The sequence below is a fragment of the Clupea harengus genome, chromosome 3, assembly GCF_900700415.2.
Source record: "Clupea harengus chromosome 3, Ch_v2.0.2, whole genome shotgun sequence".
Lineage (NCBI taxonomy): Eukaryota > Metazoa > Chordata > Actinopteri > Clupeiformes > Clupeidae > Clupea > Clupea harengus.
In genome coordinates, this window is record NC_045154.1 from 22346564 (window position 1) to 22368868 (window position 22305).

At 42.4% G+C, this 22305-nt stretch overlaps 2 protein-coding genes across 4 annotated transcripts; one reads left to right on the forward strand and one right to left on the reverse strand.

Moving 5' to 3' along the window:
- Positions 1–235: 235 nt before the first annotated feature.
- On the reverse strand, positions 236–11240 carry pus7 (pseudouridine synthase 7). Of its 2 annotated transcripts, XM_031564965.2 has the most exons (18): positions 11131–11240; positions 10582–10716; positions 10165–10476; positions 9984–10068; positions 9666–9779; positions 9412–9556; positions 8124–8141; positions 7330–7441; positions 7020–7097; positions 4659–4787; positions 4115–4240; positions 3883–3944; positions 3638–3798; positions 1713–1839; positions 1388–1489; positions 1177–1306; positions 795–886; positions 236–713 (listed from the first exon to the last, which is right to left on the reverse strand). In XM_031564965.2, exons 1-18 carry the CDS (start codon positions 11181–11183, stop codon positions 577–579), a joined length of 2118 nt encoding a protein of 705 aa, XP_031420825.1. In that variant the 5' UTR covers positions 11184–11240; the 3' UTR covers positions 236–576. The 2 variants fall into 2 exon arrangements, with proteins under 2 accessions (XP_031420825.1, XP_012697979.2); XM_012842525.3 differs by lacking the exon at positions 8124–8141.
- A 269-nt stretch (positions 11241–11509) lies between these two features.
- gxylt1a (glucoside xylosyltransferase 1a) lies at positions 11510–21030 on the forward strand. 2 transcript variants are annotated; one of them, XM_012842447.3, is made up of 8 exons: positions 11510–12015; positions 12710–12805; positions 15163–15355; positions 15864–15995; positions 16563–16814; positions 17396–17519; positions 17798–17970; positions 20315–21030. In XM_012842447.3, exons 1-8 carry the CDS (start codon positions 11801–11803, stop codon positions 20474–20476), a joined length of 1347 nt encoding a protein of 448 aa, XP_012697901.1. In that variant the 5' UTR covers positions 11510–11800; the 3' UTR covers positions 20477–21030. The 2 variants fall into 2 exon arrangements, with proteins under 2 accessions (XP_012697901.1, XP_012697902.1); XM_012842448.3 differs by lacking the exon at positions 12710–12805 and having other exon boundaries at positions 11514–12015.
- The last annotated feature ends 1275 nt before the right edge of the window (positions 21031–22305 follow it).

Consider the following 22305-nt stretch of genomic DNA (forward strand, 5'->3'; position numbering starts at 1 on the left):
AATACGCTATTGAGTTCAGTGGTTCACATCCAAACATAGTGCTCTGGCTGTCATTTGTCTTACAATACTCTGGCAGTAAAGAAAATCTGTTTTAATTAAACCAAGGGAGTAACCGCTTCTACAGAGAAATGGCCTTGTTCTTATTAAGTGCATTTTCCCTCCTGTCCATGTATGATGATCTCTTCTCTGGATATTTAGTACTCTTGGCAACACAAACACGAGTCAGAACAGTTTATTGAATTCCTTGGGCACGTAATTTAATCAGGGGCGTATTTTACAGTTCACATCTGTCTGTACAATCACGCAACAGTTAAGACTTAAAAAAAAAAGAAAAACTTTCTTCTGCAAACCTCTTCAGGAAGTCAGTCATAAGAAATAATACAGACCAAAGCTAGCTCACAATAGAGCATGTCCAAATCTTCTACATAATACTTTCCTGCTTTAAACCAAGAAAGTTACAATTGCAATTTAAAAAAAACATCCTCTTACAAGGACACTAACAAAGCGATGGAGGAGTGAAATGAGAAATAAAATGGTATTCCACTTTGTACTGGGCCATGACATGTCCATGTGCAATCAGTTCAGCCATCTTGTGTTCAGCTGTGTCTGGTTCTTGATGCTGGTGTCCATTTTCAGCACCTCTCTGATGGCCATGGTGGCATAGGTCGAGGGAGGAAGAGAGAACTCCATCCTCAAGGCCCTGTACTTCCCCTCTGAGAAATAAAAGTTTTTAGTTAGTATCCATTACATCTTTTCACCTTTGGGCTTAAAAAGCTGTGCTCTATGTAACTGACCTGTGAGGTAGACCGGGGCTGGTTTGCTCTCTAGTTTCTCAACATCAGTGTGAACCAGTGGGACGCATGCATCATCATAGTGTATAATTTCCCTTAAGAGTAGAAAATTGAACATGCAGACACATCATTAATATCATGAGATACAGACATGTCCATATTTTATTATTTCTCTCTCTCTCCCTTGTATGTCGCTTTGAACAAAAGCGTCTGCTAAATGACTAAATGTAAATGTATTTTTAACTCATATCTGAAGACACATGCACATATACTGAAAGAGGATTTGACAATATAGCTTCCTTGGTAAAAGAACAACATGCAAGTCTTTAGGACACATTTCAAAATGGGTGGAATGAGACAAAGCAATATGGTCACTGGTACTGACCAGCTGACATGTTGTGGGCGAATGAGAATGAGGCGATAGGCCCCCGCAAGTGAATAGTCCCGAATCCTGTGCCTCATGTTGTCAATGTCCAAGTCATCTGCGGTCATAATCTCTCTGTAGCCCTTCCCAACTGTTCCAGAGTAAGAATACAACCTTATTAGTAGCCCATTTACGGCAAACAACACAGGCACAAACAAAACAACTAACTAACCATGGTGTGTTGGGTAAATGACATCAAAGCCTGGAAGGGGCATCACAATATCATGAATGGAGTGCTTCTCCACTTCCTCTGCTGTGAGAACATGAGCAGTCCCTGGTGGACAGAGAAGAGAATTGCATCAAGATCCTAGTTTTGTTAGAAAAAAATAGATATGCTTTGAGACCTACAATAAAGACACAGTTCCCAGCCTTTTTCATTGCCTGAAAAATGTTAACATATGGGGATAAAACACCTGACACAGGAACGAGATTCGTCATAAACGTTGGCAGAAAAATGATCAGAAATTTGAACTAAAACATTTGTGAGATACACTTACCCCCTCTGAGCACCAGGTCCCCCTCCACAGCCTTAAACCCAAAGGCCTCCACCCGCCTGCTCACCAGGGTGTTCCACAGAAAGCTCTGATAGCTGTGGATATACATCAGCCGATTGTTACGGGGAATCTGTACCAAAGGAAAAAAGGAAAAGAAAGAATATTTGGGTTCACTGTATGGTATGGCTATATATGGTGTATATCAAAGTCAAAGTGTTTATTATCGCATACACCAAATTGCTTCAGCGCAGCGAAATTCTTACGACTTGGCAGCCAACATCTACGCAGTAGACGGCATACAACAGGTAACAAAAATAACTAGGGCTGTGAAATGATTACAATTTTTTATCAAATTAATCACAGGTTTTTGTGGATTAATCATGATTAATCACATATTACCGATTTTCTCGGTATATTTTTGTGAGAACAAAAAGATTTGACAAAAGACGGATATATACATTTAACATGTTTTCTTTTTTTATTCATAAAAAAAAATAATGGTACTGCAACTCAGCAGTTCTTTAGCAGCTCTCTTTGCTATTCCATATGGAACATTAATATAATCTTCACCCTAAACAGAATGTAGGCTTCTTAGCCATTGTATGGTTTAATAAAAAAAAAAAAATTCTTTTTAAATCAAACAGAAATTATTTGGGCTTCTTAGCCATTGTTTTTATAGGATGGTTGAACATTTTTCTCTTTTTTGTCAAACAACCATTAACCACACCATGACACATTCTAATGCCTCTAAATGCCCTTTTACAGTATTCTAGCCGCGGCTATCATATTACGTGCACTGTCTGTCCCTATAGTGGTCGTTTTGTCTTCAATTGCCCAGTTGCTTGCAACAGTTTGGAACTGTTGTGCACATGCCTCTGCAAAGTGGTGCTCTTCTGTTTTCATGCACGTTAATGTAAACGACTTTAACTTCCATTCGTCGGTGATTAGATGTGCAGTTACACCCAGGTAGTTATTGTTACTCACAGAAGTCCAGCGATCCCCTGTCAGCGCCTGGTGTTTCGTAGCAGCCAAGTCATTTTTCTTTTTTTTCTTTTCAGCTTCATACAGCTCGTGGATTTTTGTCATTATTGTGCATCTTTCTGGTGTTTTGATGCTCGAGTCCCCCGTTGCCACTCGCAAAACTTTGGTGAACCCCTCGTCCTCAACAATATTAATCGGTCTAAAGCTTTTTGCAATCCATTTGGCAACTGTGCTAGTCAACTTGTCACAGGCAGGCTTAATGAGGGGCCTACGTTGTTCAGTGAGGGTGGTTTGGCGCATTCCACTTTAACTCCCCTCGCCGACCAACGCATGCATCGCGTTGAGGTGGTACTTAAGGCTGGTATTGCTACGGTGAAACGATAACGTCTTCCCGCAGAGTGTGCATATCACTTTGGTTTTATTGAATGTTCCATCTTTGTTTTTTTTAAACACGAACTTCCCATTACAGCGGCGACTAATGCAGATTGGGCGGAATTGTGCGTATATTGGAAGCTCATTTTGCGCATGCGTTAAATGCGTTAAAAAAATTAACTAATTAATCCTGTAAATTAATCATAACGCGTTAACACGTTACCAAAAATAACATATAACACTATAAATAACATATAACACTATATATATATATATATATATATATATATTAATCCTGTAAATTAATCATAACGCGTTAACACGTTACCAAAAATAACATATAACACTATAAATAACATATAACACTATATATATATATATATATATATATATATACTGTGATGTAAATATGATTGGATTTACAATGTATTTTTGGATGACACAAAACTGTAAAGTAAACATTGGATTGGAACATTTATTATATCTTAATCATTAATGTATTTTGAGAGTGTTGAGTGTGGGAGTGGGAGTGTGAGTGAGTGTGTGTGTGTGCGCTAGAGAGACACGAGACTCACCATTCCAAAAGCATGGACAATGTTTTTCATGCCGTACTTGGACAGCCCTCGCAGCAGTTGTCCCTCCACGCAGCGTTTGACAGGCAGCTTCTTCAGAGCAGCCTCTGGGTCCTGGGACTTGGCCCACTCCTCACGGCACCGCACCAGGTAACTCTTCTCCGCTGACATAGTGATAAGGGAAGGTCAAGACCGAATACAAGTAGCTAAGGACTAAGGTGTGTTGTTGTGGGATAACGCTGGCCTACCTCCTGGCCGTGGTTTAAGAATGAGGTCCACGACTTCAGTCCAGTTGTTCTGTAGAATGGCTCTAATAGTTGGAATACAATCTCTCATCATAATCGGCATCTCAAAACCCACTGACACCAATACAGACAAATAAAATGCTTTACACATGCACTGCGTGTGTATACCAAAACCAACAAGGGCCAATGGAAGTTGGAATCAGACACAATCAGCGACCTTGGAAACCTTACTTACTTGCCAATCTGGTGTGTGGGAACCGCCGTCGTGCCGAAGCGCTGCATGCCATAGTAGTTGATGAAGCCGGTTTCCCCGAGCGAGGACATGGCCTGCTGGACCTGCTCCACTGAACCATTGATGTTCCTGTGCAAGGATCCAACGAAGGAAACGGGCATCAGTCAGCTCATACAAAGCTAACCATAGCACAGTACATCTCCACACCTTCTTATCCTTCCATCACTTCTTACATCATCTTATTTCTGACAACATTTACCTTTAGTCATTTAGCAGACGCCTTTATCCAAAGCGACGTACAAAGGAGAAAACAATCAATCTACCAGCAATAGAGACCTAGTGTAACAATAAATACTACTTTACATAAGGAATAAAAAGTGCAGGAATGTAACTACTTTAAGTTAAGTACTAGTTAGAGGAGATAGCATTAGAGGAAAGATAAGGAGAGGTAGAGGAAGGGAGAGTAAGTGGAAGTTTAGGAAAGGAGGTGCTCTCTGAAGAGCTGGGTCTTCAAGAGCTTCTTAAAGGTGAACAATCAACCACTGACCTGAGGACCACGGTGAAGTGGTTGCCCCGAAGTTCTCCCAGCTTGAGAGGATGCTTCTTGTATGTAAAATTCCCCAGCTTCAAGTTCATGAGGCACTTGTTGAGATGAATTATTCTCTCTGCTGTGATCCTGCAGGTGCAGAAATGTTCATCTTAATAAAATCTACAATGATTATCAGGCATGAAAACGGGTCAGGGGTGAAAAAGGTGAGAAGGATATTACCCCTCTAGGGGGGTCCGGGGGCATGCTCCCCCGTAAGAAAATGTTTAATATTCCATATTTTAAAGCATCAATCTGATGCATTTCGAGATGCTTTTTTTGCCAACCTGGGGAGAGCTGGAGAAACTTAACTTCAGCCATGAGTCCAAAATGATTATGGCCTTCTCACTAAGTATTATGCACTGATGTCACTGGGTCTAACATACAGTATAAGAGGCACAATGTGGTAAGGGCACCACAAATGGCTTAATGCATAGCCCCCACAAGAGATGGTGGACATGCTGCTTAACTTGTCTACTCTTCCATCATGATTGACAGCCAATACAATGTAATGTAATTCAGATTTTAATTAGGGCTGTCAATAGATACAAAAAAAATAACTAATTAATCTCACATTTTGAAATTCATTAATCTAAATTAATCGCGATTAAAAGTTTGTTTGACTTCTAAAGACTAAATCTTATAAATTAACGAGTAATCACTTTCAGACAGCGTGTATTTTAGACACTGTTTTTTTATTGTATTTTTTTTTTAACACAAAACTACACGCAGAACTGTGTTTTCAAAGAGGCTCAGGCCTATAACTCTTACCTAGCCTATAAAGTGCCAGCCAGGTACAGACTGTGTGCCGCGCAGAGTAGATGTTTAAAAGGAAGTAGCCTAGCAGCTGCCAACATAATACGGGCACTCTCAGTGCCTAAAGTGGTCAGTTTGCCACTTATCTCCCATCTGTTTGAGATGTCGATGAATTCCTCTGCGCAGTCCTCCGCTGTATGTCGCGAATGTTTTTTTATTTTTTTTACTTCCAATGCAAAATATCTCAATTTCCATACATTGTCAATAAAATGAGCTGTGACACCCAGGTAATTGTCATTTCTGACTGACGTCCAGTTGTCACCAGTAAGGGCGACGCTGGCAGCTTGTTCGAGGAGCTGCATTTTTCGTGCTCTCTCGCCGTCATACAAGGAATGTATGCGACGGTAAATCGTAAGAATTGTCCCCTGAAGCAATTCGAATCACCTCAGACAGCCCACCGTCCTCAAATATGTTGATGGGCCGACAGTCACCGGCAACCTAAACTGCGTAAGCGTTGGTAACCTTTTCACGGACTGGTCTAGTTATTTTCCTAGTGAAGTCGTGGAGTGTGGGTTGGCGACCATCTAACCTGGGACTGCTTTCTGTCGGGTGCTTTGCATTAAGGTGATAACTTAAAGACGAGCTGCTTCTGTGACTTCTGTGGCTAAATTCAGCTTGACAAATGCTACATACAACTTTAGTTTTGTCGGGTGTTCCGTCATTTTTACTCTTAAACAGAAACTTTCCGCCCAACAATCCCTCTGCTCTCTCCATCTTCAACTACCGTCTTGGTCTCCCCTATTCCTGACTGCAGGCACGCGGCGGTTTCGTGTCATGTGTCAATGCACATCGGAAGTAAACAACGTTGCGTTAACTGCCTTAAAATATTTTATCGCATTAATCTCGGCCACAATAATCTCATAGATTAACGCGTTAACTTTGAGAGCCCTAATTTTAATACATTTTATTGGCAAAGATAACAATTTACAGTTCGTAATACACCAGATCATTTTTTTCTTCTTTGCCTGAACCACCAGTGTCTTCATGGCCCGCTTTCGCTGTTTTGCCACGTCTCAGCCTCGCCCCTTTCTCTTCTTCAGCAGGCGTGCTTTCAGCTTCTGATGGTGGTCTGCACTGGTGACGCAAGGCAACTTCGCGTTAATATTTCCATGCGCTCCCTTCTGGCACGCGCACCTGTTCGCAATTCACTGAATCTCGCGCTCCCTTCTGGCACGCGCACCTGTTCGCAGTTCACTGAATATGAATACCTACACCCATGAATACCCCCCCCCCCCCCAAAAAAACATTTCTCATCGAATCTACACGATTCACGTAGGTCACCTATTTTGGTTTCAAAACGGCGAATTTCGCCGAAAGGTGAGGGATTTTCATGCCTGGATTATAGACTCAATCATGCCTCTGAAAATGGCACAGCGTAAACTCTTTAAACAGTGGATACAACACAATGCATGAAAAGGCACTATGCACATGGACACCCAAGGTGAAATCAGCTCCTGATGTCAGCCAGTATGAACTCACACAAGCCAGATGACACACATCACTCACTTTAAAACGGCTATCTCCTGTACCGTGATGGCTCTCTTGTCCTTAGTGCCCATGTATGAGAACACATTAGGCCTCATCCTGAAAACAACAAATCACAAGCATGTAGTCTGATGACTGGATTATTATGGGATATGCCCATATGTCACAGTTTTGTCTTACTTATGCCCCATCCTTGTAACTGAAAAGTCTTATTTGCACAGCAGGTACATTATCGTCTTACTGAGACTGCTAAAGTGAAAACGTGTGCTAGTGTGTGCATGCGCGCGTGTGTCTGTGTGGACAACATACACGCGAGTGTAAGGAAACGTACCTGAGAAACTTGGAGAGGACATTAATAGCATCCATGGTGTCTTTGTTCTCCTTGTATAGCACAAAGTGGCAGAAGGCGCCTCTGTTCTTGGGCCATGAGTGTTTTCTGGGTGCTTCCATAGAGACAAACAGTTAAACATGAGATATGACAGAAGAGAAGAGAAGAGAGGAAAGACAAAAACACAAAGATCCTGCACTGGCCTAAAGTTGATCATGTTTGGCAACATTTCCATTTATTAATGTAGCAAATGCTTTTATCTACTGTAACTTACAGTGCAGATGCACTACACATCTCTATCAACATGCATATTCCCCAAGATCCAACCCCCTGAGCAGAGCCACATAAACAGGATGAACAGCAACCATCTTATCATCCAGGGTCATTTGCTTCAAAACTCTTTGATCCCAAAGTAAAGCACTACCACCATGTATCATTCTTTGAAGGCTACAGATCAAATCAAACCATTCATGCATTGCAGAGGTCACCTGTTGCTCATCCAGCAGTGGAATCCACCAAATAAACTATTCACCAACAGGAGCCCGAAAAACCAACCACTTAGACCACCGATGTATAGGTACGGAACTGGTGAGCTGCTACCTCAGCTATTCAAGATCCTCATCTTTCAGGTTTAAATGTTGAATCTAAATCTAATACCAGAATGTCCTCTCAGAAAAAATATAAATCTGGATCTATATGTCAAGAGAGCCCTGCCCAAGTCAGCGGTGCCCCTGCACCTGCAGCCTCTGCAGTCCCTCAACCCCTCTCCTGGAGCTGAGTGGGAGAAGCCATCTTACCTGGAGCGGCTCGAACCACTGTCCACCCAGAGAGGAGCAGGAGGAGGACAAAAGAACATTACTAAAGACCATCAATAACACCACAAGCCTGGGGTGAGGCATGTATCTGCATGCAAGGGAAAATGGTGGTGGGGTTGTGGGTCGCTAACTTTTCTGTGCAGCAAGTCCTTGATGTTGCCATGACAAGCACTTGTAAGACTCTGGTAATCACGCATCCATGTGTCTAACCAAGAAACCTACCATAGCTCAACTGCACCACATGGAGAAACACTTGTAAACGTAGAGGATCATACCACTGTAAAAAGCATAAATACACCACCAAACCGCTTCTCATAACTCAGCTGATTCAAAAAAAAACTTCAATCACTAAGCACACAAGCTGGACACACATGGCAGCTCATATGCCGAAGAAGTTTCAAAGGAGCAACTGAAATTCAAATGATAGGTTAGTGTTCAAACGGCTGCTTGTAGTCCAATTACCAATTGAATGTATTTTTTGGTACACGACTGTTATTTAGGCAAGCTTTGGCACTGATTGTAACTTTACTAGATGTAAAAACAGCCCACCAGGCTGTCTGTGCGCGAGTGGAAGCGTTTTTGTTACAGTACAAGTAGCTTGAAAGATAAGGTGAGGGCTATCTTGTAAACATGACTTACTTCTATTAGGTTATAAGCGACATAAGCTACACTACCTTCTGTACATTAAAAAAAAAAAAAAAAGGTGTTTAACTTGTTCCCCTGGCTCCCAATACACATCACTCCTGGTTTACAGACAAGTCATTTGGAAAATGGGCCTGAATTTGATTCTGCAACTTTACATTAAAGTCTATTAGTTATTTAACCAGCATAGATAATAAGTCAAAAATAGCTCATACTTTGAACTTAGACACAAGTTCCTCAGACACACAGAAAGGTTAAGATCCAAATAAGTGGCTTCAGGATTAAGTGAAATACTACTCAGTCAGTGGGTCTATTTCTGAACTTGTCAAAAGCATGCACGACTACTAATACTGCTCATGCATGTTAACATGCGAGCCTGCGCATCAAAACTGTGGCATGTAGTACTGGGTAGATGGTCACATGCTGTATGTCAACTTCAGGGAAGGAAGAAAAGGAGCATGCAAGAAATCACCGCATACAGGGGTGAGTGAATGAATAATGTCTAGCCTCACTGCAAATATGAAACAACATATGCAACAATGCAAATAAACTTTTCATTTCAATTAATAAAGAAAGTGAGTGTGGAGTGGCTTAATGTTGCAGGGATTTAGTGACTTATCTCAGGTACCTGCAAGGGCTTTCTTTCCCGCTGCGTGGTAAGCCACAATGAACTTCCGTCCCTCCCTCTCCTCAGTTTTGGTTTCGAGGCCAGGGTAGAAATTCTTCACCGCTCTGTGGACCTGAGTGCGCTTCTCTTTGGTGTCATCAACTACCTGTGTGTACATGAAAACAAGCCAGAGCAAGTTGTCAGGATTGCCTGCCCAGTCAACACTTACTCACTAATTCAGTTGCTTTTGTTATGTGGGCATATGCTGTCTGTACCTCTATAGACACACTGCCTTCTTTATTCTTGAAAAGCTGGAGCTCCTCCAGTTCCTTTTTCTGTTCTTCAGTCAGCACCTTGGCTTCGACTGGCAGCTCCTCCGGTGTAACTTCCTGCAAGACAGCACTCAGTATGAACGCCTAGCAAGGCGGATGCTCTAACAAGTCCGATTTGGAGAATTTAACTCCAGGTAATAATACATGAACTCTCAGTCATTATCTGACACATATGAACTGAATGGGGGAGGATTCTTTGTTTTAGCTAGATATGCTACTATATAGGTAATGGGAAAGCCTGTGAGTTTTTGTCTCACTCACCTCAGGTTCCACTGGAAGAGATAAGTCATCTAGCTGAACAGTCTTCCCCTCTTTGTTGATTTCATGCACCACAAAGTCAGAGTATCTGTACACAAAGCAGAGGACAGGATTTGCTCATTCCGATCTGTATAGCTCTCCCCTTTACATACACACACTGATAACGATGTACAAAGAAACAAACCGTTCTTTCAGAATCCCTGAGAAGCCCTTATGGTCGCTGACAAACTTCAGGATGCCCACATCAAGCTCTGTAAGTCCATGCTTCATCATGTCAGCAAAGGTCTCGCCACTTCCATCCACCTCCTCCTCTTCTTCAGGCAATTCGTCTTCATTGCCTTCATCCTCACACTCCTCTACTTCCTCTTTTGCCAGCTCTGAAGCGGGGGCTCCATTCTTGTCGTTCACTCTGGGCCTCTTGCTGGTATGGATAGGCTCTTCACTAGGGCAAGCCCTCTTCAGTAGCGTGGGCTCGGAGTCCTCCATGAAGAGTGAACTGAGTAGAAGAAGAAAAAAAAGGAAAGAGAGAGAAAGAGAGTCTGAAAACACTGAAGAGTCTAATTGGTTATAGAAGTACATAACACGTGAATATGTAACTTACCAGTAGGTTTTTAACTTTGACACCTGTGGAATACTACAAGGTGACTGGTTCCAGGTAACTAGTCTTTGGATGGCACCAACGAAAGGCCAGACAGTGCGCGACTTCGATCCAACACAGATGTAAAAACGAACTGCCCTGTGGAACGAGATATGACAGACGTTTCATGATTTGCGTCTGATAGGTTTAATGCGTTAAATTGACATCGAAGATAGACTCATAATAAATCCTGTATTTAACCGAAGAAGTGGTGTCACACTATCTAAAAACCATGCTGATTATAGGATGCTTTTACCACCAATATCAGTGACAAGTTATGGCATGGGACAAGAGCATAGGATTTTCACTTGTAGCTAGCAAGCAATGTATCTGTTCAAAACAAACACTGCGGAGCTAAGATAACGTTATATATTCCGCTAGCTAGCTAACTCACTTGCAAAACATTTCCTAAACAGTTAACCTCGCAACACAAGTGATTTTAAAATATTAGTAACATCTGCCGTGGCCCGTTGCTTATGATATTTTAACATAAGCAGTATATCAGTCCTTTACCTAATTCCACGATATGTTGTCAGGAGATGCTGAGTGAGACGGAATGGTAACATGTGATGCTACCATATGCTACCTCCCAAGTAACAGAAACATGAGGGTGACTGAATAGTTTTGTTTCCGGGTCAAGATCTCACCATAATAAAAGTAATGAATGTCTGTATTTTAAAAATGTTGAGGATTCATTCTTTATGTCTATGGGGGTGTTCGGTACCCATCAACACGTACTTATTCATGGTTTAAAATACATTTAGTACTAAACAAAAACCAATATGAATAGAATCAGTCGTCCACTTCGATAACATAAGATAGGCTAATGCTCTATAGTGGACATCATGGGACACTTGATGCAGAAGAATATTTGACTTAAGGTGGTGACAGGTCTTTTCATATTTTTTATCGGGTATATGGCAACTAAGTAAATGCATTGAGAAGTCTCTGCATTCGGCCCTGGTACATGTCTTTTACCTTGAAAACTTGTTGTATGTTGGATGAATACAGAGGACTCCTGGGGGCGGGGTAACGTTAATGTCAAATGTGCATATGCTAAACCCAGAGAGGCACAAGTACAGCGAAGTTACCTGTCACGAGTAATTGACACGAATGCATCATGACGTGACCTATTGTCGGTTAATTAGCTCGCTACCTAGCTAAGGTTAATTTGGTTACTACAATGCGACGCTACTTTCGTATACTTTTATGTTGCACTCTACTGGTATTTTTCTCTGCATTGTACGTATTCAGCCAATTTGCTTCCTCCCTTGAGACAGAAGGTGGATTCTCCGAGAGGCACGCTCATCGAGCTAGCTCTCGAGGAGATTACAGCGGTCATGAAGTCAAGAAAGTGCCTGGGAAAGAAGGCCCGGCTGATCCGGGACAGTATGAAAGGTACGTATTTAGCAGGCTGTAACTGAGCTAATTTGTTTGGGCTAATTAAGACCGATAAAGTTGAATTACAAATGCACCACGAATGCATTTCTTAGGCTAACATTTGACAGCAGGTGACTTTCTTGTAGGCTAACGTTAACTTGGTAGCTAACTAGTTTTGTAAGAAATTGGTCAGCCTTTTGCCCCATACGTTATTGTTTATCGTACTGATAGCAGTCTATCTTGGCTAAGTTAACGCTACAATGTTTATCTTCCTACGATTAAACAAAACGTTGTGTAATATCCTGGAGAGAAGAGATTGTGCACAAAAATCTAATGTTACGTGGTATAACTCCCTGGCTACTTGAAAGGTTTTCATTTGCATAGTTACTGATACCAATATGAGATCTATAATAATTTGTTGCCTTTGATTGTTAATATAGGTAGCCAATCGATTACTCAGGTTAACATTGTTTTCTCTTTGGTCAATGTGTGCTATGTTCTAGCATATGTTTCTATTGGGCACGCTTACTTTACCCTGAACTCTTCACCGGTTCAGGTCGAGTTTGTTTGTCTGTTTTGATGACTGTTTGCTGTCACTTGTGTTTGAAGCTGGTCAGTGTGTGTGGTTGAGTAATTTGTGGCTTCATAGTGTCACCGCAGCACTTTTTCCAGGAAGGTGTGTTCATGGAGCATGTTTTTCTTGTCCTGTCAGGTGTAAGAGTTCAGTGTCTGTGTCATACTGGAATCCCAATTGGCGAGACTCCCCTGGGGGTTGTGGAATGAACTGCTTAATGGAATCAGCGTGTAGGTAGGATCAGTTGACCAAAACTTCATGTGGTCTGAATAGATCCAGTGGACAGCTTAACCCCTCACTCATGGGTTTTCAATCCAGCTCCCAGGCCCCAGTGGCACTCCATCTTTCTCTGTCTTTCCCTGCTGTGTCTTACTAAACTGTTCAGTGGCAGTCCTGATTAGCTGAATGATTTACATAAAATGTACTTCTTACACAATCAAGACCATTTAATGGCACAGTTCTTGGAGTGAGGATTGATGAAAGATAGTGTGTGTCTGTGTCTGGGGTGGGTGGGGGGGGGGGGGGGGGGGGGGGGGGGTCAGGAGCTGTGTTGAGAACCACTGTCCTAACCATTCATAAACACCACCATCCATTTGACTAATTGGTTTTGTTTCAAGCAATTGCTAGCATATGATCCTAATCATAGTTTACTGTAAGTTTTAGAGGAAATACAGTGCTGTGCAAAAGTTTTAGGCAGGTGTGAATAAATGCTGTAAACTAAGAATGCTTTGAAAAATATAAACAATAAATGTTCATTTTTATCAATTTACAAAATGCAAAGTGAGTGAACGAAAGAACTAGCCTTCAAACTAGCATCAATTCTTATTGGTACACTTGCACAAAGACAGGGATTTTATATGATTATAGTGCGGTGTAGGATCAACCAATTATACCAAGCAGGTGCTAATGATCATCAATTTCACATGTAGGTTAAAACACAGTCAGTAACTGAGACAGAAACAGCTGTGTAGGAGGCTTAAAACTGGGTGAGGAACAGCCAAACTCTGCTACCAAGGTGAGGTTGTGGAAGACAGTTTCATGTCAAAGGTCATACATGGCAAGACTGAGCACAGCAACAAGACACTATGTAGTTATACTGCATAAGCAAGGTCTCTCCCAGACAAAGATTTCAAAGCAGACAGGGGTTTCCAGATGTGCTGTTCAAGCTCTTTTGAAGAAGCACAAAGACACGGACAACGTTGAGGATCGTAGACGCAGTGGTCGGCCAAGGAAACTTAATGCAGCTGATGAAAAACACATCAAGCTTATTTCCCTTCGAAATCGGAAGATGTCAAGCAGTGTCATCAGCTCAGAACTGGCAGAAACCAGTGGTACCCAGGTACACACATCTACTGTCCGGAGAAGTCTGGCCAGAAGTGGTCTTCATGGAAGAGTTGCAGCCAAAAAGCTCTACCCCGACATGGAAACAAGGCCAAGTGACTCAACTAAGCACGAAAACATAGAAACGGGTACAGAAACATGGCAGCAGGTGCTCTGGACTGATGAGTCAACATTAGAAATATTTGGCTGTAGAAGAAGGCAGTTTGTTCGCCGAAGGGCTGGAGAGCGGTACAATAATGAGTGTCTGCAGGCAACAGTAAGGCATGATGGAGGTTCCTTGCAAGTTTGGGGCTGCATTTCTGCAAGTGGAGTTGGAGATTTGGTCAGGATTAATGGTGTCCTCAATGCTGAGAAATACAGGCAGATACTTATCCATCATGCAATACCATCAGGGAGGCGTATGATTGGCACCAAATGTATTCTGCAGCAGTACAACAACCCCAAACATACAGCCAATGTCATTAAGAACTATCTTCAGCGTAAAGAAGAACAGAAAGTCCTGGAAGTGATGGTATGGCCCCCACAGAGCCCTGATCTCAACATCATCGAGTCTGTCTGGGATTACATGAAGAGACAGAAGGATTTGAGGAAGCCTACATCCACAGAAGATCTGTGGTTAGTTCTCCAAGATATTTGGAACAACTTACCAGCCGAGTTCCTTCAAAAACTAGTGCAAGTGTATCTGGAAGAATTGATGCTATTTTGAAGTCAAAGGGTGGTCACACCAAATATTGAGTTAATTTAGATTTCTCTTCTGTTCATTCACTGCATTTTGTTAATTGATGAAGACCTGATGAAAATAAACTGTTAACACTTCCATTTTTGAAAGCATTCTTAGTTTAGAGCATTTTTTCACACCTGCCTAAAACTTTTGCACAGTAGTGTATATGTTCATGTTGTTTGTCGTTTGAATTCCATTAAGCATTGTAAAAACCCAGATCAAACTAAATATTACCAGCAGTTGATGGTTTCAGAAGTTTGTGGGTAGCTGTGACCCTTTGTGACCCTTAAGTCATTGACATTAATATACCCCTGAAGTTGTCTGCTAAGGCAAGAGAAGTGAAATTGATCGCAGTTTACTACCTAAATACTGTACTGACACCGAAGCTTCAATATGCAATCTCTCTCTCTCTGTCTGTGATGCTATCTGTCTGTAACACACCCTTTTCTGTTCAGATTTCTGAACTATTCAGTATTTGTGCATTGCATATTTTGTATTTTTATAGATTTTTGTTTGATTGAATGTGCAGACACACAGCAGACAAGCCAGGGTCTGTCCAAGACGTCGCTCGAGTGGAGCCCATGCACCTCGCCGTCGTGGCCTGTGGCTCTCGGCTCGTGGAGACTCTGGCCATGCTGAAGTCTGCAGTCCTCTTCAGCAGCAAGCCTCTGCAGTTCCACGTGTTTGCAGAGGACGAGCTGCACAGTGGCTTCAAAGAGGCTGTAAGCACCACATCCCATGCTGCCGTTTCAGGGTAGCCGAACGGGGCCAGCCGTGACTGGCACTCTGTTACAAGAGTACGCACACTGGAGACAACTTGTTGAGCTTCTGGTATTGAATGCCATCATGAGTCGATAGAAGCAGGGCTGGATTTCTTCCTAAAACCTGACCTCCTCACCGAAGCACCACCTTCACTGGCATCAGATTGGTTCAGCACATTTGGACCAGATTCATTCATGGGTGTTTCCAGATGCTTAACGTAACACATGGCTGGCTCCGTGAGACTAGTTTAGGTGCAATCTAGCCTAGCTGTTTGATTTGTGTAGTAGTAGGAAAGTGGTATTTAGTTGTTTACCTTTGCCTTAGAACTATTCAACATGCCACAGAACAATTCAAACTAATTAAGCAGCGGAAATCCTTGAAACCCGCACCATTCAGCATCATATCATCATGCCGTGCCTAAATCATCTTCAGGTATTGCTCCGCTCTTCTGTTGTCTTTTCTGTTTAGCTTGACTCCTGGCCAGCAGCCTTCCAGGCCAAGTTCAACTACTCGTTGTATCCCATCACCTTTCCAAGTGAGAATGCAAGAGAGTGGAAGAAGCTGTTCAAGCCTTGTGCATCTCAGCGGCTCTTCTTGCCTGTGAGTTCTCTTCGGATCAGTTTGGACGTCCAGATTAGGACAGAGCGAGACACGTAGAGCCTTTGTGTTTTGTATCAAAATTGTAATATTGTGAAAAGGAAAGTTACACAATTCGTTAGGTGTAATGTTTTTCAGTTGTTTAAATAGCGTCAAAGTAGGAGAAGAATACAAAACTTTGGAAAGGGAACATAATCTATTTAGACAGTTCTTGGTGTTGAGGGTCATAAAGTAGAAATATTTTTCTAGCATTTTGTGTCTATGTGAATTCGCTAATTAGCACCAGCCTCAACCGCCAAAAGAAAATCCACTGACATTGTGCATGACCACGGCAAAGGACTTTTTACTTTCTAACCCTGTGCTACCGCTGAATTCTGAGCTTGCTTGACAAAGAAACTAGTAGATAAGTGCATAAGTTCACTTATGTCTAGGAAAGTAATGGGTGAAGACAAAAATAAACTCTTTTTAACAAGTACATTATGTCTGTGATGTCAGGGAAAGCTTCTTATAGCAGTCGTGCCTGTTCCATGGACTGACTGTTCTGTCATGACCACCATAATTGCTCCTCAGCTCCTGCTCAAAGACGTAGACTCGCTGCTATATGTGGACACAGACATCCTGTTCCTGCAGCCAGTGGAAGAGATCTGGAACTTTCTCTCGCAATTTAACTCTAGCCAGTTGGCAGGCATGGCGCCTGAGCACGAGGAACCTCGTATTGGCTGGTACAACCGCTTTGCCCGCCACCCATACTACGGCAAAACAGGCGTAAACTCTGGAGTTATGCTCATGAACATGACCCGTATCAGGGCCACACACTTCAAGGTATGACGTGCGTCAGCTCACTTAATGTACAAGTTTGTGTTATTTGCGAGCGAGGGTTGAAATTAAGAGATACAATTGTGTAGATTTGTTGCCAATAATGTTACTAGATTTGTTTATATTAAGGAAATATTGGTTGCAACCGTCTTTTTTTTAATTTATTTTTTAAACACACACACACAATGTTTGGATAAATATTAAGTCCTTTTGATTTTTTTTAGAAAGGTAAAACATCAGCAGGGAAAAATGATACTGCAGAGGCTTAAATCACACGGGAGTTAAATACGCATTGGTTGCAATACCAGCTTCTGCCAGAGGGGTTCAGTGTTGTCCCACTGATATTTAACCTGAATGGATTTTTTCAGTGGTTGGAAATGTTTCATCATGTATTCATCCCAATGAGGGTGGTAAAAACGATGTTTATTTTATACTTGCTTGCACACTGACGTCAAATGGGGCTCCACCTGAATGCAAATGAATGTATGGCAAATCCATTTAGCTGTGATGCCCTCCAGTCCAGATTATGCAGTGAAACCAAGAAGCATCTATACTGAACAATACCCTTCCTTTTCCCCCCTCAACAGAATGATATGACCTCAGTTCCACTCCTATGGAGGGAACTTCTGATGCCACTCCTGCAGAAGTATAAGCTGAACATCACATGGGGCGACCAAGACCTCCTAAACATAATATTCCACCACAATCCAGGTACTACCCACTTCCTTTTGCAAGTGAGCTGTTCCCTGTTCTATTGTAAAATTCAAAATTAATCAAAATTTGTCAAATTGGGATTGGGGTAGCTCTTGCCAACAGCCTACTTCAAAATCATCCAAACATAAAGGCACCCAGGGAGCAAGTCTCTTCGCCGTGTTTCTCTGGCATCGTGCGTTATATTAGTGGGATATTTTGGCTCTGGGTTCCTAATCCTTTGATAGAGGGTTCATCTGTTCCATCTCTGCCTCGCCTCGCCTCTCCTCTCCCTGCAGAGGGGCTGTTTGTGTTCCCATGCCAGTGGAATTACCGTCCCGACCACTGCATCTACGGCAGCAACTGTGCCGCCGCGGAGCAGCACGGAGTCTTCATCCTCCACGGCAACCGAGGCGTCTACCATAACGACAAGCAGCCCGCTTTCCGAGCCATCTATGAAGCCATTCAGCAGGTGAGAATGTCCTACCTTCTGCCTGTTGTGTTAGTGTGAGTGTGTAATGTTACTTGCTGTATGGTCCATGGAAAACAAAACAGGGAAAAGACATGGAAGAAAAGGCAAATGGTGACTACTGTCAAAGGGTGAGTGTTCTGGCAGGAATCCAGATGCGATCTTGCCCTAAGGCTTACACTCAAGTCATTAGAAAAAATTGATCAGTTCAAGGCCTCCTGAGAATGAAAAATACATTTTATTGACATACATTTAGTCATACAGCTTTTAGGAAAGTTCAGCCTGAAACATAATTCCATTTCAGAGGATGACTGATGGACAAACAGCTAAATATAACCAGGTTCATTTAAAGTGTAACACTTAAAGAAAAGCAAAAAAGGAGTCTTTAATGTGTATTCCATAATTCTTGCACAGAGCTGTGCTTCCTTGAATGATGGACCCGTATGGCATATGACAACTGGCATATCTGGCCATCAGTTTATTTCGTGGTCTTGAAACCTTTGGCGTGTTGCAGCCCGGGTCTATCGTTCTATCTTAAGCTCTAGCACCCTCGAATACGGCATTCCGATTGCTGTCACCTTAATGAAATTGCCTTGCTCAGCTAACATTTGCTGAATGACATCATCAGCGTGCTGCGGGCCATTGCTTTTTCTATCAGACCGAAAGTTTGCATCTGTCCGACTGAAATGGCTGAATCGATAGCCCTGTTTGCTTTGCCGTCAGCGTGCCATCGCTTATCATGTATCTGCCGGTAATCCCTGCCGCTCTCGGCTGCTGTGCTGATTGCTCTTCCGGCTTGAATCTTCACGCTCCAATTTCGGCCTCCTCTGTCATTGTTTCACCAGTCTGAATGTGTATAGTCCATCACCAGAGAGCGAGAGCGAGAGAGGGAACGAGACCGGGAACAAGAGACAGAGAGGAAAGAAGAGGTATTTTGTCTGACCATTATGGTTGGTCCATCGGCGTGGGTGGTGAGCTTGGCCATTAGCTAAATGAGTGGGGTCATTACGAAGAGACCCGTTTAGTTTTTGACTTGCAATATCAGGCTAGCGATCCTCACCCCGACAGGATGCCAGACAGACAGGTGGGAGGAACTGCATCTCCAGCTCCTGTTAATGAATGAGCAGTGTGGAACTCAATGTTGACAGAAATGAATATTTTCTCTCCCATCTTTTGGCCATTATCAGTGTGCCAGACTGAACTTTCAGAAGGAGCCACATAGGGTAATGGGGAACATTTTGGTGCCTTCGCTCGCCTGTGTGTTACCTTGACGCAGTCTCCATGACAGCCCTCACTTCAACCCATCCCATCCCGGGAGCAGCCAAGCAGCCCTCCATTTGTGGCGGTTTCTGCCATCCCACAGGGCTTTGTGCTCCCTGAAGACACACTAGCAGAGTTCTGCAGGTTTGGCACGCTCGTAAAAATGCCCGGCCATTACGGAGGCCCCCCGTCCCACAGAAGAGCAGTAAAATCTTTAGTGCTTAGGCCACGTCGAGGCTCCAGGAAGCGGCAGGCCCGATGCACAGTCCTCCACATTAAAATCAATAGGAGACAGTAAATGGTGCTTTATCGCCAGCCCTGATGTGTATGTGTATCGCATGCACAGTCATAAAAGGAATGCACTGAGTGACCTAATGTTCGGCCCAAACAAGAAGTCAAACGAGGCTCCATAAAAGAGTAATTTCTCCTTATTTACAGTGCGGACAGTAAAAGCAGATGCATCCTGCCGGAATGCAAAGAAGTTCGGTACATGGAGCAGGATTATGATGGCTGGTAGTTCGACTGAGCGCAGAGATTTAGGGCTGTTGACTGCTTTATGCCAGTCGTTTGAGGGTGCTGCCTCTTCTTCTTTTTTTGCGACTGTCCTCAGGAAACTGATGGAGGTTGTAAAATATGTTATGTTGCCACTAAGCAAAGGTTTGGAACATTTTTTACTTCATGTATGACAACATTTCTCCATCCTCCTGCTGCTGTCAAGAGACCTTTAATTTCATAAGTTTGGCAAAAGTGGTATCGGGGAAAGAAGGTGATCTTCCGAGATCCTGAACATGCCTAACACTCTCGCACTTAGTGTGTACTTCTTCCATCTGCTCTTTTCGCATTTGGTGAGATTGACTACAATTACTACTTTCTGCCTACTCTTGAAAGGTCTCCTAACTTACTGAAACTTGATTGTTGTTCCTCAATTGTATGTGCGCTTTGGTTAAAAGCGCCTGCCAAATGAATAAATATGAAAGTGGTAAGGTTCTCCTGGAGCCTAGATGTTTAGAGGACCAGTGAGAGCTCGGCTGGGCTTTAATGTGTCTGATCAGTTTAATCAGCGTTTTCTCTGTACCTGTCTCCACAGTTCCCGTTTGGAGGCGACCCAGTCGGCGCTCTGCTGCAGCCCCTTGAGGAGTCGCTCCGGGACGCCTCGCACACCTACTGCGGAAGAGTCGGCCACCTGTTCACCAAGCGGCTCCGGCACAGCATTGAAGCTCTCCGCACAGCCCCTCTGAGGAAAGCCTGACCTCCATTCCGTCCAAGTGTACTTACCCCAGTTTTTTGTTGTTGTTGTTGTTTTTGTGTGTTTTGTTTTCTAAGAAGATCTACATCGCACTGAGGCGGCTGTCTTTGTTGGACAGGTAGCTTCGTGGAGCCAATTGAATGACTGGAGTAGAGGGGTTGTGGGAACACTCTTTGTACTGATCTCACTTTGCTGAGTTGTTATCCCCACGAGTAGAAAGGCCAAACGTATCGAGATGTGACAATCACATTCCATACCGTTCAGGTAGTGAGCTGCAGTCCCCCATTCAGATTTATCGATGATGGCCAACAATTCCTGGATTTAAACTGGCACCAAGTTCTCTATTTTGACTATTACATGCAAGAGAGATTGCACTATAGAGTATGAGATATATAAATATATATATATATTAGTCCTTGACCTACTGGACTAATAGTCAGACTAGTACTTTCACATGAATCCATGTGTTTTTTTGTGAAACCTGTGAGTATTGAATATCAGCTAGGACAAAGATGATGACAAAAGAAAAAAAAACATTGATATAGATATAGATATAAGATAAAGAAATGGAGATGGCAGGTTCTGCTGGAACATATGTCGTAATTCACTGGCAATCCAATTTCATTGGCTTTAGCTTTCTTTAGCCAATTATGGCTAATTATACATTATATTATTATATATTATTACACGATCTTCCACATCTTCTCTAAATGATACAACAGTGTTAAGGTTGTGTGTGAGGTGTTTGTTTTTTTGTTTGTTTGTTTTTCTTCATTTTGCTGTTTGTATTGTTCTACAGTAAGCCGATGAGTCATTATAACATAATAACATAAGTGTGATTGGGTGGTAGTCTACAAGTCCAAAACTACTGCATGAACGTGTTGAAAATCTTGATTGCAGCAAGAACAATGGTATTATCTATCAGGTTACATACAGTTTGCAAATAGCCTTAAGAACTGTGTTGTTATTATTTATGAACTGGTATTGTTATGTACTAGTAACTAGTTAGTTTGTAACAAGCTGTACTAGTTATTAACTAGTATAAATTGTTACAATTTTTTAACAGTACGTCCAAACAGATGCTGCGTCTGACCATGACAATGTCTGTCTACAATTGTACATGCAGTAATCAGAACAGAAATGTCTTATGAAAGCCTGTGGACATTTTTGGAATCATTAATGAATTACTTATGCGGTCGTGTCAGTCTGTATTGTAAGGACCGCACAGGCCATCTCCTTGCACCGAGCAGATCAGGGAGACCCATGTAAAGGTACTGTTTTATTTAAGCACTTTCACCAATGATTTATTTGCAGAATTTTACCCTCTAAAATGCTTTCTTCATGCTGTGAATTTAGTGAGATCAGATGAAAATCTGTGTTGATGTCTGCTGGTAGCCTAAATGTTTTTTTTTTCTTGAATAGAGAAGTGTACAGAATGAAGAATCAGTCCATCCTATTGTCCACTCTTATGTTTCTTGTCTGGTACTTGGCTCATACCAAAACAGGCTTTTTGCACTACCAAATGCATATCAGGGTTGATATTGCCATGTGACATTCACAAAGCCATTGGTAGAACAGTCAGTACTTTTCAAGCATCAAGAAATGCAGTATATATATTTTTCTAATAAATGTTTTGATCCAGTCTTATTTGTTATGCCTGTCCCTTTCTTTTTTTATTTAATGAAAACTGTGCAAAGCTATAAATATGAGTTTTGTCATTTCTCCAGTAGTGAATAATGCAGTTGGTGGTAGTGGCGGGGGGGAGCTGCTTGTCTTTCAGAGCAAGTCCTGTGCCTTGTGGCCATCTTGCATCTTAGACTAAGATCAATGTG

Coding starts and splice junctions, on each gene's coding strand:
- pus7 (XM_031564965.2), bottom strand. CDS start 11,183: ATGTTACCATTCCGTCTCACTCAGCATCTCCTGACAACATATCGTGGA. Junction 3,945..4,114: donor CCCACACACCAGATTGGCAA/GTAAGTAAGGTT, acceptor TCCAACTATTAG/AGCCATTCTACAGAACAACT. Junction 1,490..1,712: donor GGACCTGGTGCTCAGAGGGG/GTAAGTGTATCT, acceptor TCTGTCCACCAG/GGACTGCTCATGTTCTCACA.
- gxylt1a (XM_012842447.3), top strand. CDS start 11,801: ATGCGACGCTACTTTCGTATACTTTTATGTTGCACTCTACTGGTATTT. Junction 15,996..16,562: donor CTCAGCGGCTCTTCTTGCCT/GTGAGTTCTCTT, acceptor ATTGCTCCTCAG/CTCCTGCTCAAAGACGTAGA. Junction 16,815..17,395: donor TCAGGGCCACACACTTCAAG/GTATGACGTGCG, acceptor CCCCCTCAACAG/AATGATATGACCTCAGTTCC.